Genomic DNA, 17,208 nt, shown 5'->3' with positions numbered 1-17,208 from the left:
CAACTTGATCAATGGAAACAGGATTCACCTGACCTTAATTTTGAGTCTCATAGCAAAGGTTCTGAATACTTATGTAAATAAGGTATTTCTGTTTTTTATTTGTAATTTACAAAAAAACTAAAACTGTTTTACTATGTCATTATGGGGTATTGTATGTAGATTGATGAGAAAAGAACAAGCTGTAACTGAACAAAATGTGGAAAAATTCAAGGGGTCTGAATACTTTCCGAATGTACAGTAAGTCAGGGTACAGTATGATGACTTGATTGCTCAATTCAATCAAACTCGCATCTCGGTATTAAGACAGAAGTACTCCAGATATAACAGACTGACCCTAGCCCCCCCGACACAAACTACTGCAGCATAAATACTGGAGGCTGAGGGGTCAGTAGCGTTTTCCTGTGATCAAATAAAATCCCTGAATGGTTTTGGATACTGTTAAAACCTATTCTTTAGGACTACCAGGTAGACATCCCTATCAGGTGCTGTAGATGCCAATTCTCAGATTAAGAAGTGTGCGTGCATGCGTTTGTAAACAAAGGCACTGTATAAACATTGCAACGGCAAGTTCTCCACCGTAAAACAATAATTTCATGGTTCTGCAAGCCTTATGTTATCTCACTGCACAAAAACTGCTGACTTTTCCACCCCACCGCCCAATCAGAGTGCAACATCAACAAACCTGCAGTCAACAGCTGAAATCTACATCACTCGAGAGTAGAGACTCATATGCCGATTCATATAGCTTCATATCAAACTCATTTTCAGCCTCTTATTCAGGCTCCCCGTACTCCCAGTTTACACCAGAGCCAGTGAAGTGCCAGATTGCTGACTCTGTCTACCATTGTGGAGGATGGGTGGTTTGTTCTGTTGACTATACAGTGGTTGCTTAATGGCAGGGTTGACTTTCCCCTTGCAGGACGTGTATCCCCCACTCCCCCAGCATTGGGTAACCAGACATGCTCTTTTTGATTTCTCAGGACCTGGCAGGGCCCCCACCCCCTCCCCCCGAATCGAATCTGTTTCTACGGAGACCAAATTAAACAGTGTAGTCTGAATTTGCATAGCTCCAAAAGCCACGCTATCAGATATGTTATAGAGCAGAGCAGAAAGCAGTGAAAGAGCTGGAGCAGTAGACTTTAGCGGGGTTCTCCTGTGGTCTCAGTGGTAGAAATACTAGTCTCAGAGGGCATTGGAGAACAACAGAATGTATGTTAGTCAACTGCTACTGCTAGGCAGTGTTATGAATGTTCAATGTCTAGTTTTGATATACATTTGGTTGAGTTGTGAACTAACGTGAATAAAAAAAAAATATGTATATAATCAACATGTCATTGAATTTAGGTTAAAAGTTTGGTCAAAAAAAAGACTAAATGCCCTTACGTTGATTCAACATCATCACATTGATTTTTTGGGGTTGAACGGATGTGGACACAACATTGATTCAACCAGTTTTTGCCCAGTAGGTGGAGACTTAGTCTAGATATAGAATAAATCTCTATATATGGGTCTGGATTGACATAATCAAATGCTGTCTGCTTTATACAAATGAGCTGGAACTGATGCTGTTTTAAATGTGCATTGTTACTCATAAAGTTGTTTATTTTATCACCTAAAACATTGCAAGAACATTCCTCTTTTGGTAATTTAGTTCACTCTGATAATGCCCTCCCTCCCTCCCTCTCTCTTTCCTTCCCTCCCTCCATGTATGGCTATCATTAAATAATCCCACCACTAATCCAGCTCTCAGTCCACTCAGAGATGGAAAAAGGCAGTGTGTGTGTGTGTGTGTGAAGTCTGTTCTGCAGAAACATGCTGGAGTCATTATCAGCTTGTAATTGATTCTGCGTCAGTTTTTCCATATTTTTCAGCAGCAGCACCTATTGGGTGTGACTGAGGGAGTAAGTGACTAAATATATGTGCTGTTAGACAAACAAGTAGCTAGAGCTGCGTACTGCAGGTGCTCTGTCTGGGCAGACAAGATGGCGACCAAAAGGTGTTACTGCCGGGTATGGCTGACGTCAACAGATTGGTTTTGTAAACCTACAGCCAACATCATCTGCATGCCAAGGCCAATGTACTCATATTATATAATCCTCAAGCTCTCCTGTGTTGTGGACATCCATTTTGAATTGTTAATGTATTCTGAGTAGGAGTAGTCAGCTGATGCGTGGTATTTGCAACACCATGGTTGTATGCGTTTGATTTTCTCATACATCCATGCTGAAATATTTATGAACTTTGAACTTTCCTATAAAAGCATCTCTGTATGACGATGTCAGTCACATTATTTGATCAATCCCTCCCTTTCCACCTGTCCAGGTGTGTGTAGAGCGGCGGCAGCAAAGGATGGTGAAGAACCGTGAGTCGGCCACGCTGTCTAGGCTGAGGAGGAAGGAGGCGCTGCAGGCCCTGGAGGCCCGTCTCAGGGGGGCGCTGTGTGAGAACCAGAGGCTGCTCGTGGAAAACGGATCCCTCAGAACCCAGCTGGACGGACTGCTCACTGAGGTGAGCCGGGATTGACACACAGGGCCCCTGTGTGAATACTTTCCAAACGTATCCTTACTTCCTCGCTTCCTGATGCAATGACTGATCTGACACGAATTTATAGGTTTAAGTGAGGGTTCCATTCCACTGCTTTCACATATGCACTGACTTCAGACACCAGATCACCCACTCATACAGATGTGAGTTCTTAATTTGATCCCCCTATTGCAGGAGAACTTTCCTAAACTTGTCGTGTATTTGAGGTTTAAAAAGGCTTCTGAAGTGTGTAATTTCCACGTTCCCTTACAAAAAAATATATTGACCCCTATAAAAATGTCCATTAATCTTAATCCACATAATAATTCACATTTTCTGTTGCTGCTGGTTCAAATTAAGATCCTACATCTGTAGAACACATCCATTTCTATTTCTCGCTGTTTTGATGTGCAATAATCACTGATCTGGGATGATTTGATACAGTTGCCAGTTCAGAGCTTGTACTGATCCAGTCAGGTAATTTTTCTGCACTTTTCTTCACAGAACACTGTGCTGAAGGTGACTGCTCCAAAGAGACGGGCTGTGTGTCTCATGGTCATCCTGGTGTTCTTCGTGCTCAACACTGGTCCCCTGAGGTGAGCATTTTGTCTGTCTGTCAATGGGGGGCTTTTATGTCAGCCAGCCAGTCAGTCATCTCTTTGCCATGTCCAGAGCCCGATAATTCACTAACATGCTGTATAAATTACGCGTTTTCTCCCAATGTCTCAGAAAAAGGGCCAAATTGAAGCCTTTTTTTCTCACGGAGGAAGGCTTCGGAAAGTTGGCTGAGAGTCGGGAGAGGAGAAGGGCTCGCTTGAGTTTTCCATACGCTCAGGCTTCCCAGAATTGCAGAAGTAGGAATGGGGGAGCGTTGCTTCCCTTTCACGCCGGCCGGTTCGGAAATGAAACCTGGAGATCAGCTGCACATACATGCTTATTTACAGACTCCAAATGTATTCTATCACTCCGTTCCGATTGGACATGTTCCTTTGAGAGGATTCAATAAACCCTGGCCAGGGACTGAACTTTCGCTAATGTTTCCAGTCATAGCTCAAGTCGATATCAAATGTTTTTTCAATTATTAAGGTCCTGCTGGGTTTATCTTTTGTCACTCACACGTTTGGATTCATTTCCAGGCATTAGAAAAAGGCATTGGTTAGGGGTGTGTTTTATTTTATGGGATGTGTTTTCATCTGATGCTACTGCACATGATTTTGACCACTCTTTGGCATTGTTGTGTTGAGTACCTCTGTCAAATCTTACTGGGTCTCGTATTGTTTTGGCTCGAGTAGGAGGCCACAAGTTTATTATCCTCTTCTGTGTGTGTGCGTGCATGTGCAAGTGTGCGTACATGTGTGTGTGTGTGTATATGCTTGTGTGTATCTGTGTGTATACGTAGGCTTACGGTATGTGGCCTTCAGATTGCAGGCCTGTCTAAGACTAAGGCAAAGAAACTGGCAAGTTACTGCTCTGTTTCAGCAGTTATGGGCAGCCTAGCTGGGTGGAGAAGGTACTTTTTATATCCTAAAGTGCCCGTGTATCCAATAACTTTGAAATGTTTGAATCATTCCTTGATGTAATGTGATTTGTGGATTCAGATAAAGTATTTAAAATTTAGCCTAGAGCGTAAATTAAAATCTTTGATTTTGTTTACACACAATGGATGTAAGTCATGCCTCTCCTAAGCCAGGTGAAGTCTCTGTGTGGTTTTAAGTCTGTAGTCTGGCCACAATGACCAATCCTCTACTTCCTGACCTGTCACTCTTCTTCTTGTCTTCAATACCCGTCTTGCTTGTTTCAAGCTTGTGTGCATTTTGACCTTTTTGATAAAACGTTTTAACTTTTTGAGAAAATGATTTGAAGAGCCTTTATGGATTTATAACAAATTAAACACTACCATGAATTTGTGAAATTGGTAACTTTTTAAAAATCTTTGTAATGGCTTTAGCCACCATTGGATGTGAATGCATGTTTGTGTGTGACTGATTCACTGCAGAACGATTCGATCCTCAAAGGGAAATGCTCTAAAGTCTGTAATGCTCTAATGTTCTTGAACATGTGTGTGTGTTAGTCCATGTTGTTCTTGCCGTGTTTGGCCTGGCTTGTGTAACTGAAGACCCTGTCCCTCTGGTCTCAGTGTGTGGGAGTCAGAGCCCAGCAGCTCCAGTCTGTCCACGGGGACGCCACAAAGCAGCCGACATCTGCTCAGCTTCTCCCCCGACCAACAACAGAGGAGAGGGGAGGAAACACCAGCCCCCCAGTCCCCATTGGAGCCGATGGACGCCCAGTACCCACAATCTCACCAATCCCAGGACAGGTAATTACCACAACAAGAACATGAGGGTCCTCGAGAGTTTCTGGCCCAATATACATATAATGCTGTGTACTGTATGCACACACGGACACACGGACAGACGGACGGACGGACTGAGGGAGGGAGAGAGAGAGGGCGGGGGGGGCCTACTTGCTTTGGTGCAGCGCTATGTAATAAGGAGATCCAATGGTTTCTGCTAAATCGCTCACTGACTTCTAATTAACAAGTCTATTTACACATCGGGTGCATTAGAGTTAGGCACAGGCTTGGATTGATAGGCTTTAAAGTCACATCTTTGCAAAATGCTCACAAACCAGGAAGAATATTTTGTTTTTTAAGAAGGACAAAAAAGATGAATTAAAGAGAAGTGGGTACCCTCAAGTGTTGGCTTCTGGAGGAGAATCGGATCCATCCAAGAGAACTTCATTCTGTCCAGGGAACCAGAACCGTAGAGGAATTGGCCGGTCGTTTCAGTTTGACTAAGCATCTATTTCCAGCCCTGTATTCTTTGTTGGAATGGAAAGATTGCTCATTTTATCTTGGTGATAATATTTACATCCATTTATTTATTTATAGGGGACAGTGCACATTCATCAATATTACAGTAATTCGACATCCGTGTAAATGTGCCGGGGCTAGCCAAAAGCTTATACAGGACTCCTATATTTACCTTATTTAGACTCATTTAGACTCATTATTCTGTGGTGAAAAATCACTGTGTTGAATAGGAGCGTTGCAAGCAGAGCACAATATAATAGTATTACTTGTGGCGTCTCTTTTTAGTGGCCAGTTTAATTTGAACCAACTTGGCAAACTAATGTTGTCTCGCAAGTTTCCTCTTTAACATCAGTGTATAATTTCAGCACTAGTTATACTTGTGTTGTGTGTGCAGCTGTAGGATCTTAATTTGAGACAGTTTGCAACAGCAGAAAAACAATCCTGCATCAACAGGAAATGTGAATTATTATGTGGATTATAAATTTCTGGACATTTTTGTCGGGGTTAATACATTTTTTGTTAGGGCAAATCAAGAAAAACATTTCTACGTGGAAATGAGAAATACACTACAAGTTTGCATTTAATTCTTAAAAACAAAATAGTCACTCAGTCAAAGATTATGACCTTGCTGTGTACAAGTCATATAGTTGACTGAGTATTTATTTTGGCACGAGTGATACAAAGCACACAAGAGGCCTTAAGAGATGACAGACATGTTTGCAGGAAGCATGCGCTGTGCCGTGGATGAGTCCTCCTGTATGTCACTCCTGCAAACAATCTATTCATATCCAGATTGACAGACTCTTTATAAACTCCTGGCTCACCACCGGTTGTCCCCATGTGTCCAGCTCTCTGCTACAAAGTACTACATAACTTCACTACAAATACCTTGTGGTAGTACAGCAGTAGTCTAACTGGAAGGCTTGGAGAAGGTTACATAGTCTCCCACTGAGAGAGACCACTTAAGGAGTGGAGCATTATGTAACCGATAGCTTAGTCATCTGGGCTATAGAACACAATACTGAATATCATCAAAGTATATGTTCACCAGCACAATGTGTGTGGACTCCTCCTTTTTGGCTTATGGGCCATTTTAATGCCCTTTCTCCACCCTATTGTTCTGATCTGGAGCCCAGGGCTCATCCGGACAAGTGGATGTTCCACACAGATTTCAGGAACAGACCATTTATCTAACTATTCCCAGGAGAAATCCAGTCCAACCTCTCTGCTCCTGCTGTGTGTGTCTGTGCCTACCTGCGTTTGTGTGTGTGAAGATCCCACTGGCTCTGCTGGTTATTGTTGCAGCTGACTGAGCAGAACTCCGTAAAACTTATTAACTCAAACCGTTTAGTTTATGACATCATTAATCAACTCAACCCCTTCTTTATTTATGACATCATTCATCAACTCAACCCCTTCTTTAATGTATGGCATTATTCATCAACTCAACCCCTTCTTTATTTATGGCTTTGTTCATAAACTCAACACCTTTTAATTTATGACATCTGTATCTCAGTTCACTGGTCACGATGGCAACACCCATCCGTAGCACGCGCTCCAGCAGGTGTATCTCACTGATCATCCCTAAAGCCAACACCTCATTTGGCCGCCTTTCGTTCCAGTACTCTGCTGCCTTTCGTTCAAGTACTCTGCTGCCTGTGACTGGAACGAACTGCAAAAATCGCTGAAGTTGGAGACTTATCTCCCTCACCAACTTCAAACATCAGCTATCCGAGCAGCTAACCGATCACTGCAGCTGTACATAGTCTATTGGTAAATAGCCCACCCATTTTCACCTACCTCATTCCCATACTGTTTTTTATTTATTTACTTTTCTGCACAATATCTCTACCTGTACATGACCATCTGATCATTTATCACTCCAGTGTTAATCTGCAAAATTGTAATTATTCGCCTACCTCCTCATGCCTTTTGCACACATTGTATATAGACTGCCCCTTTTTTCTACTGTGTTATTGACTTGTTAATTGTTTACTCCATGTGTAACTCTTTAATTTAATTTTACCTTTAAGTCAGTTAAGAACATATTCTTATTTTCAATGACGGCCTGGGAACAGTGGGTTAACTGCCTGTTCAGGGGCAGAACGACATATTTGTACCTTGTCAGCTCGGGGGTTTGAACTCGCAACCTTCCGGTTACTAGGCCAACGCTCTAACCACTAGGCTACACTGCTATGCTTTATCTTGGCCAGGTCGCAGTTGCAAATGAGAACTTGTTCTCAACTAGCCTACCTGGTTAAATAAAGGTGAAATAAAAAAAATAAAAAAAGAACCGATGCTGGAGATGAGCAGCAGGTACAGGGAGTACACATTTAATGAACGGACAAGTGACAGAACAGGGACAGCGTCAGAACGGGGAACAAACGACATGACAATATGCTGAAGTCGGGGAACAACCTCTGCAACAGACAGATATAGGGGAGGTAATGAAAGGTGATTGAGTCCAATGAATCGCTGATGTGTGTGACAAGGGAAGCAGGTGTGCGTAATGATGGTGGCAGGAGTGTGTAACGCTGGGCAGCCTGGCGCCCTCGAGCGCCAGGGAGGGAGAGCGGGAGCAGGCGTGCGTAATGATGGTGGCAGGAGTGTGTAACACTGGGCAGCCTGGCGCCCTCGAGCGCCAGGGAGGGAGAGCGGGAGCAGGCGTGACAACATCATTCATCAACTCAACTCGTTCTTTAATTTATGACTTCATTCATCAAGTTGTTTTGTCTATTGAGTTTTTGTTCCAGATGCCCGTTTAGAACTGATGAACACCTGGGACATCCAGAGTAAGTGACTGGTATTCCGGTTAATGCATTAAGGTCTATAGACCACAAGGAAAACCCACAACGCACTGCAGCATGGTCCTGTAGCATATCAGCTGCTGAATCACAACGAGATCAGAGGGGAGGGGAATGTGTTGTTGATGATTAATGTTGCCCTCGCTTCCTGTCTCTCTCTCAATCTACCCCTTCTTCTGTTATCTCCCCCCCACCCCACCCATCTATCTGTGCTCTAGATGGGAGGACTATGCTCCAGAGGAGATGGCTTCCCTCTCTCCTGTCTCCAGGACCAAGTCCCTCCGGTCAGTACTAACCAAGTCAATCTGATCAGTAGCCTTCTACCAGCAGATAATTCGGTTCTACAACTGTAGGATCTTAATTTGATCACTTTTTTTGCTGAGAATTTTTAGTGTGAGCTTCGCGATTGACATATTCACTGAAAACCCACGGTTATATTATCAGTATTGTACTTTTCATGTAGCCTACTTTTGGCCAGCTAATAGCCTCACCACCGTTCAATTAACATTATGGACTAAACGTTTAAATCCAGTTGCTGCAGGAATATTTTGCTGTGACAATATAGGTCAAATTAAGATCTTACATCTGTACTTAGCCTCAATCGTCCAGGCTTCTTGTCTATATTGCCAGTATGAAAGCAAGATTAGAACATCCGGTTAGGTAAGACTTGGGTACATCGATTTTAGAATTTGAATTCCATATTGAAATCACGGTGATGGCTACCTCAATTGAGTATCAATGAGTCCACTCAGTGCTCTCTGAAGAGCTAGACTTTGTCCTCCTCATTGTTAAGTAGACTGTAATGTGGACCACTTTTAATTCCGTCATAATAAAATACAATATGGCTATCAAGTTCACTCCGAAGATGAATAGAAAGCTAATTTTCTTTCAGGCAATCAAAATAAGTTAATAAAGTATGATTTCTAACTGAATATTGGTTCTTCCCCTCTAGTCTGGCTCAGAACCTGAGAGGCTGGGTTCATCGACACGAAGAGGAGAGGACCAAGTCCACACGTTCTACCACCAATCAATCCAGACATACAACAACTGAACAGCACACAACCAAAACTGTCCTGGTAGGTTAGACACGCTTCTTCCCTACAAAACAGGGAAAAAGATACTAACTAGTTCCTAAGTTTTCCCTGGTCATGCAGGTTACATGGCCCTAATAATGAAGACATTTTCATGTCTGATCAGACGTCAGTAATGGTCCTTGCTGATTTTTGGACAGGTTAAGCAGTACCTCAGAGGCTATTTAAACTGTCAGTACGTAGGCCAATGTGTACTCCACAAGAGGTTTCAGGCCCTTGTCAACACATCTCTCCGTGATGGCCCATTAAGTAGAGCTGCCACAGCAACATACACATATTCTCACTAGACTGTTTATCTTTCTTGTTATGAGGTCACAGCTGCCGACATCTGACACCATTTGGCTAATATTGTAACGATGTACGCTGAAAGTCGGGAAGCAAGTTCAGGGAGTGAAAACATTTAATGAACAAAATGAACACAAACAGCGCACCGACATAGAACAGAAACAATGACGACTGGGGAAGAAACCAAAAGTAGTGACATGTATAGGGCAGATAATCAAGGAGGTGATGGAGTCCAGGTGAGTGTCATTATGCGCCTAACGCTGGTGACAGGTGTGCGCCCTAACGAGCAGCCTGGTGACCTAGAGGCCGGAGAGGGAGCACACGTGACAAATAGCTAAATATGTTTTTGTTGTTAAAACTAACACTCAAATTCAACCTCCGGGTTATAAATCCTTCCTTAGGTTAGATACTGATATTAGTTGATTGCATTTGATTTGTTTTTGATATAGCACTTTTTATTTTGTTTTTGACATCTGGAATGTGTTGTCTTTGACAGCTTAAATAGAGAGGTGTTACAGTTTCAGACTGGCTTCCATTTGAACTCAGACCCAGTGAGTCAAGTCTGTAGTCTGCTGTGCTGCAGTCAGAATGTGAGGAGCCCAAATCATTAAATCAGTTTTACAGGCCTAAAATATTGGTCCCACTTGGAGACAAAGTCCTTTTTTATTTTTTTTATTTCACCTTTATTTAACCAGGTAGGCTAGTTGAGAACAAGTTCTCATTTGCAACTGCGACCTGGCCAAGATAAAGCATAGCAGTGTGAACAGACAACAGAGTTACACATGGAGTAAACAATTAACAAGTCAATAACACAGTAGAGAAAAAAAAGTCTATATACATTGTGTGCAAAAGGCATGAGGAGGTAGGCGACTAATTACAATTTTGCAGATTAACACTGGAGTGATAAATGATCAGATGGTCAAGTACAGGTAGAGATATTGGTGTGCAAAAGAGCAGAAAAGTAAATAAATATAAACAGTATGGGGATGAGGTAGGTCAAATTGGGTGGGCTATTTACCGATAGACTGTACAGCTGCAGCGATCGGTTAGCTGCTCAGATAGCAGATGTTTGAAGTTGGTGAGCGAGATAAAAGTCTCCAACTTCAGTGATTTTTGCAATTCGTTCCAGTCACAGGCAGCAGAGAACTGGAACGAAAGGCGGCCAAATGAGGTGTTGGCTTTACACCTGCTGGAGCACGTGCTACAGGTGGGTGTTGCCATCGTGACCAGTGAACTGAGATAAGGCGGAGCTTTACCTAGCATGGACTTGTAGATGACCTGGAGCCAGTGGGTCTGGCGACGAATATGTAGCGAGGGCCAGCCGACAGGTCGCAGTGGTGGGTGGTATAAGGTGCTTTAGTAACAAAACGGAAGGCACTGTGATAAACTGCATCCAGTTTGCCGAGTAGAGTATTGGAAGCTATTTTGTAGATGACATCGCCGAAGTCGAGGATCGGTAGGATAGTCAGTTTTACTAGGGTAAGTTTGGCGGCGTGAGTGAAGGAGGCTTTGTTGCAGAATAGAAAGCCGATTCTAGATTTGATTTTAGATTGGAGATGTTTGATATGAGTCTGGAAGGAGAGTTTACAGTCTTTGAATTTTTGTGTTTTGCTGTTTTAACTTTGTCAGTAACAATGTCTTCATACAGTTTTGTGAAGCTCACACTGTCTTTTGGTGCTCACGTTCAGCCAGTACTCAGCAGTGTGTCAGGCTCAGTTACATATACAAATGGTTTGAGGACATTATTGTTGATACATTGTGTTACTGTATGCACCACTTACTCTAGAAAGAAAACCAACTAGTAAAAACACCCAAAGATATGGTGCCACTAACATTAGTTGACATGGGAAGAAAATGATAACCAATGGTGTTTCTTCTCTTTGGGAGGATTCCACGTGCATCTCTAGCTTCCTGTGTAAGACATATTTAGGGGTTGCCTAATTGGAAGTGGGGGGTTTCCACTGTGTATGACACCCTCAGGGAGTTCCAGGAAGTTAGGGAATTATCTGATGATCATGGTAAGTGAGGAAGAGGATATAAATGAATGTTTAATAATGTTAGTTGTGCAGCGTTTCATGCTCATGGCTCTCCTACACACGTAACCCTCAGGGCTAGACCTGGTCCTTGACTCAGCCTTTCTTTTCATTCGCTCCATCTCAAATGATATCATATTGTCTGTGTAGTGCACTACTACGGATGATCAGGGGGCCAGAACATAATTACAAATCATTTGTAGACTGCAAATTGAAGTCAAGAAGCCCAAACCGATATAATATTTGTCTAAAGCAGAATAATTTCAAACCTTGCTGACATTTGTATATAATCACATACTGTATATCTCTCTATTATGCGTGGGAATACATTGAAACAGATTTCCAAAATTAAAATCACTTTGAGCTGATTTGCTGGTGTTTTTACAGTCTTATGTCCAACAATAAAAATAAAAATATACTGTATATATTTGTTTTGCTTCGAAAAACCTGGCATATAGTATTAGTGATAAACTCTTCTCAAGGGAGTACTTTTATAAGTGAGATTTACAGTTTGCACACTGTCCCTCTGGATGTGTTTAACTTCTTCCAGACTTTGGGAAAACCCCTCTGCATTTGCTCTACCAACTGAAGAGGCACAATAGAGATTCATGATTTGTCAGACCAGGAGATGTTGTCTATGTAGCTTTGCATAATGTTGGCATATCCTCACACTTTGACATCATGCACTGCTTTTTTCTGAGTTCCAACTTTAAAGTACACTTATCAATCAGTTTTGTTTGCCATTTGATGAAAAGCAGTTAGATATTTTTTAGCCCTGTGTGATTCAACCCCAGACTTTGAGTTTATGGGGAAAAACCCCCACTGATCCCAATGAAATGCACGGTAAAGCACAGACTTGGAGAGCCCTCGTCGAATTGGATGAAAAACGCCTGTCTGTAAATCTCTCTCTCCATCCTCACCAACCTGTTGTGCAGAAAGAAAAGTGGACAAAGAGGAGACAGGGTTTGTTTTTGTCATATTTCCTGTGATATCACTTGAAATATTATACTGCCGTGTCCTACCAGGTCAGGCCAGATTCGTTGCAGAGCTCTTCTTGAAAACCGCTTTGCTCCACTCGTCTAGTCGCACAGGAATAAGGCTAGCACGCATAGTTTTAGGAGGATGGATATTTCAGGTGAAAAGGGAATCAAATTTACATTACAGACTGTATCTGATACAGTCAGGCAGAAGTCAAAACTCAAGCTAAAGTGGCGCCACTGTCTCAGATTCTGCAGTAGAAGCTGATTTCTTTTGTAACATTTTTGGTTTCTCTGATGTGCGTGTCATTGCCTGCGTTTGGTTTATCTTGATTTCTTACCTCTCTATCTCTGTGAAGAGGAGCGTGTCCTAAATTGAGAAACTTGGCACAGAAAAAGTTATCTGTTTTTATCGGTTTCTGTATAGCACATCTGTGTGTGAGACTGTTTTCGATAGCATCTAACTTGCTGAATTATGGAGAGTTGGACGAGCATCTTCTAGATTTACAATCCCTTGCCTCTCTATCTCCTTTTGCACAGAGCAGATACCCCACTTCCTGGCTAGTCTCCCAGTCCCTGCCTCTGAAAAACATCCCCACAGCATGATGCTGCCACCACCGGGATGGCGCCAGGTTTCCTCCAGCCAAAGAGTTCATCAGACCAGAGAATCTTGTTTCTCATGGTCTGAGAGTCCTTTAGGTGCCTTTTGGCAAATTCCAAGCGGGCTGTCATGTGCCTTCTACTGAGGAGTGGCTTCTGTCTGGCCATTCTACCTAAAAATGCCTGATTGGTGGTGCTGCAGATATGGTTGTCCTTCTGGAAGGTTCTCCCATCTCCACAGAGGAACTCTGTAGCTCTGTCAGTCACCATCAAGTTCTTGGTCACCTCCATGACCAAGGCCCTTCTACCCCAATCGCTCAGTTTAGCAGGGCGGCCAGCTCTAGGAAGAGTTGTGGTGGTTCCAAACGTCTTCCATTTAAGAATGATGGAGGCCACTGTGTTCTTGGGGACCTTCAATGTTGCAGACATTTTTTGGTACCCTTCCCCAGATCTGTGCCTCGACACAATCCTGTCTCGGAGCTCCACGGACAATTCCTTCGACCTCATGGCTTGGTTTTTGCTCTGATATGCACTGTCAACTGTGGGATCTTATGTAATCAGGTGTGTGCCTTACCAAATCATGATCAATTGAAAAATGTTGAGTCTCATAGCAAAGGGTCTGAATACCTATGTAAATAAGTTTAGTTTTTTAAACACATTTGAAAAAGTTTCTAAAAACCTGTTTTTGCTTTGTGAGGGGTGAGTTTTGAGGCAGATGGTGTCTGAAAATGTACACACTGATCTTCATCCACAGTGAAACATGTTTTCTCAGCCGTGGGCCACTCATGCAGTGACCCTTTGAACTGGCATGCCTGGATTCTGTCATTGCCTTTGATAGGCTTTAGTCAATTGTTTTTAAAGTGTTACTTTCATCCCATCCATGTTGGTTTTTACAGTAATATTGCACGTGTCATCCAACAATAACAGTTTTTTTATTTAGATTTTTCCTTCAAAATATTTTAAAGGAACTTTTCAGCTTTCATTTATTTTGAAGGTTATATACCTGTGCTTCTGTTTCACATGTAAATCACAGGATATGTGTAGAGCAGAGACAGGATGAGGATCAGTGCTTTTTCAGGTCAAACACATAATACAGTGGGCAATGCTGTCAGAGAGCATGGGTAAATCCATACTGGCTAAGGAAATGGTCAAATACAAGAAAAAAGATTGCCACGTCTCTAAGTTCCACTTGATTTTTTGTCATCAATCAGCAAAGACAAAAGACACAATTATATAGTGTTCTTCCTTCAATGATTCAAGTTTCAGAATGGAGCGGTCTGGTTTAATAGCAGTGACTCACTGACCACCATTCTATAACATTTTCACAGAAGTCACCTGAGAGGCCTCAGACGACCCAGTCCAGTAACCAGGTGGTAACAGTCAGCTACTCTGAGTAAGTATTCATCAAATCAATGGCAGAAACAATGTGTTGTGCAAATACATTTTAAATGGACCCTACAGTATTTTCAGTGTCTTACTTCAAACTCTTCAAAATTATTTTATGGTCATGTTTTCCCTTTTGGCTCCACTACTGTGGAGAATGAGAGGCCAAAACAGTTGTGTTGCTATTTACCAGCCCAACTACAACAGTAGCCTTTGCTACCAAGTCAATGGTAGACCTATGATACATCGATGCCCCACACATACAACTTGTGTTACACTGTGAGCTAGAAGTGGGAAGATGTTCCTCTAGATCCAACAGGGGAACTTGTTACTATTTCTAGATGACTTATTAACTTAAACATAGTAATAGCATGGTAATAACTTTGTAATGATGTTTCATGTGAAGGAGATGGTGATTTTAGATACAGTAAATGTAGTTACATTTAATCAAGATCTTCTAGGTCTCTTTCTTTTAAATTCACTGACACAGCAGGCTGCAGTCATAAATATAGTCAGACCTTCTTTAAGATGTCAACTAACCTTAATTACACAGATTTCTATTATGTTAGATTTAGTTTTGATATGTCATATAGTCTATTTCACTGCCACCTTGCTCTCTTTCAGCAGACCAGGAAGTGAGGTTCTGGTGTACTACTCACACCATCAAAGCTACAGCGACTTCTTCGATGAGTTAAATCGACGAGGCGATACTTTCTATATGGTGTCCTTTCGCCGGGTGAGTCACTCCATGCATATTCCGTAGAAGCAGGCAACCATGTATCCTTCTGGTTGTGACAATGTGCTGATCTCAAGGCCAAATTAAAAATCTGGTCTAACTGTTTCATGACACAGTTTTGCCTTCAGCAAGTCTTCAGCGGATGAAACTGATCAGTAGGGAAGAAATGGAATCATGAAGTGGTTGTGAAACTATTTTTGAAGAGCATACTGAGCACTAATCCAGGGCACCCAAATTCAAGAGCAGATGTTCATTTGAAGCTAATGGAAATATTTGTTTTTCTTTCCTTCCTATTTTACCTCCCAAATGCATGAATGAATGGGGTTAGAAAAATGGCTGTTGCTGCTGATTAAACATGTACATTAGCGTTTCAATCATCACATATGAGTGATATGAGTGTATGTAATGCATTTATATGTGATTTGTAACTTTATCAGTGTACAGTTAATGATTCACTAATTGACCTTGACACAAATTGCATTTGTGTGTTTTGATGTAGGCCTTTTGGATTTTGAGCGAGCACATTCGGAAGGAATGTTATGGTTTTCAGAGACCTAAGGCATGTGGACCTTATGAAATCAGTGTCCAAATTCAATCGGTGTCCATCTAGAACGATAAAGAAGATGATCCTTGATGCTGTTCTTATATTCTTTTCATTCTGTGTGGTGTTTTGGCTGAAATGACCATTTACGGTAACCAATGGTGTCCGTTTCTTGTTAAGCTACCAGATTGGAATTTCACTGCAATTTTTATTGTAGCCTAACCACTGAATCTTTTTGATGTATTGATTGAGCACATTGTCCTTCCGTCCCACACATCTTGAAATCTTTTCTCTGGTGAAGTGGAATGATGTAGTTAAACATCTCCAATACATTTACATTAAAGTGAAAATTTAAATCATATTCACAACTGTTTATCGGCAACCTCTGCCAGGAAAGTATTTTCGATGACGAGAATGCATACCTCCATTTTCATAAAAGACCCATCAACTGTAAACTATGAGATTCTTATATCTGTTATTCCGTCTCCTCTGATATGTCTCCAGACATTCCTTTATACATTTGATGGAGCGTTTTATACACTTCTGAGGCTTTGTGAAAGCAGTCTCATGATGCTCATCGGCTGAATCCCTTCTTAGTTCTGTCTGTTTTATTCTCATTCTCAACCATTGCACCCCTAACACCCCTTACACCACCCTATTCATTTAGCCATCTATTCAGACAGCCCCTCTGAAGTCTTGGTCTGATTTTCAACGTTATTCTAACCTGATGACTGGTCAGGAAAGTCAGCAAGGACCATTCTCTTTGATGGCCTGCCAATGTCTGTTTTGTGAGAACCTGAGAGAGAAAGAGAAACAGACAGAGAGAAGGAAAGTGAGCTCTGATTGCAATCTCTCAACTCAATTAATTCAGAGCATCAACTCCAAGGGGCCCCTCTTCAGCTCTTTTGTGTGCCCATCAGCTCTGCTCTCTGAGGGCCCTTTATCCAGGATCAGATATCTGTTTCCTAAAGGCCCATTAACTGAGCCCCGATGGAGGCATCAACCCACCCACCACCTGCCTTCAGACCTGCCTGCATCATTCAGTCCGGATAAGAAGCTCTTGTACAATCGCCATTGTTTTGTATCATGGCCTCAATAGAAACCCTTTGCTGGCAAACCAAGTATGCTCCTTTCCAGAAGGTACTGTACATACGCCGTACATTGAGAGCTGTTGTCAATGTGTCAATCCCACACTCTGACGATCTTAAGCTGAGTGTCACACACATACAGTAATTGCATGAATTGCACCTGGTTTAACATCAAACAAGAGTTGTGATGTCATTGGAAATGGCTGCCTGCTTCTGTACGGTCTGTACTTCTAGCCCTCAAATGGGTCATTCAGCCAGCCATTGGATTGGAGTCCCTGTACTAGTAGATCGATTTTTAATTTAAATTAATTTTTTCACTCTTCATGCGATGCACA

General features: G+C 42.1%; 1 protein-coding gene across 7 annotated transcripts in view; it reads left to right on the top strand.

The window, feature by feature from the left end:
- LOC115103203 (cyclic AMP-dependent transcription factor ATF-6 alpha-like) overlaps positions 1-17,208 on the top strand; it is a 48,172-nt gene that overhangs the window by 19,253 nt on the left and 11,711 nt on the right. For all 7 annotated transcript variants that reach the window (XM_065005835.1, XM_065005834.1, XM_065005832.1 and 4 more), the window contains 7 exons: positions 2,323-2,508; positions 3,028-3,119; positions 4,661-4,840; positions 8,358-8,423; positions 9,092-9,215; positions 14,454-14,518; positions 15,133-15,244. In XM_065005835.1, the coding sequence (XP_064861907.1) occupies positions 2,323-2,508; positions 3,028-3,119; positions 4,661-4,840; positions 8,358-8,423; positions 9,092-9,215; positions 14,454-14,518; positions 15,133-15,244 (825 nt within the window). The remainder of the gene's footprint in view (positions 1-2,322; positions 2,509-3,027; positions 3,120-4,660; positions 4,841-8,357; positions 8,424-9,091; positions 9,216-14,453; positions 14,519-15,132; positions 15,245-17,208) is intronic.

This window comes from Oncorhynchus nerka, linkage group LG20 (assembly GCF_034236695.1).
Source record: "Oncorhynchus nerka isolate Pitt River linkage group LG20, Oner_Uvic_2.0, whole genome shotgun sequence".
NCBI lineage: Eukaryota > Metazoa > Chordata > Actinopteri > Salmoniformes > Salmonidae > Oncorhynchus > Oncorhynchus nerka.
The sequence above is the reverse complement of the archived record's forward strand: the minus strand, read 5'-3'. Positions and strand labels throughout refer to the sequence as shown.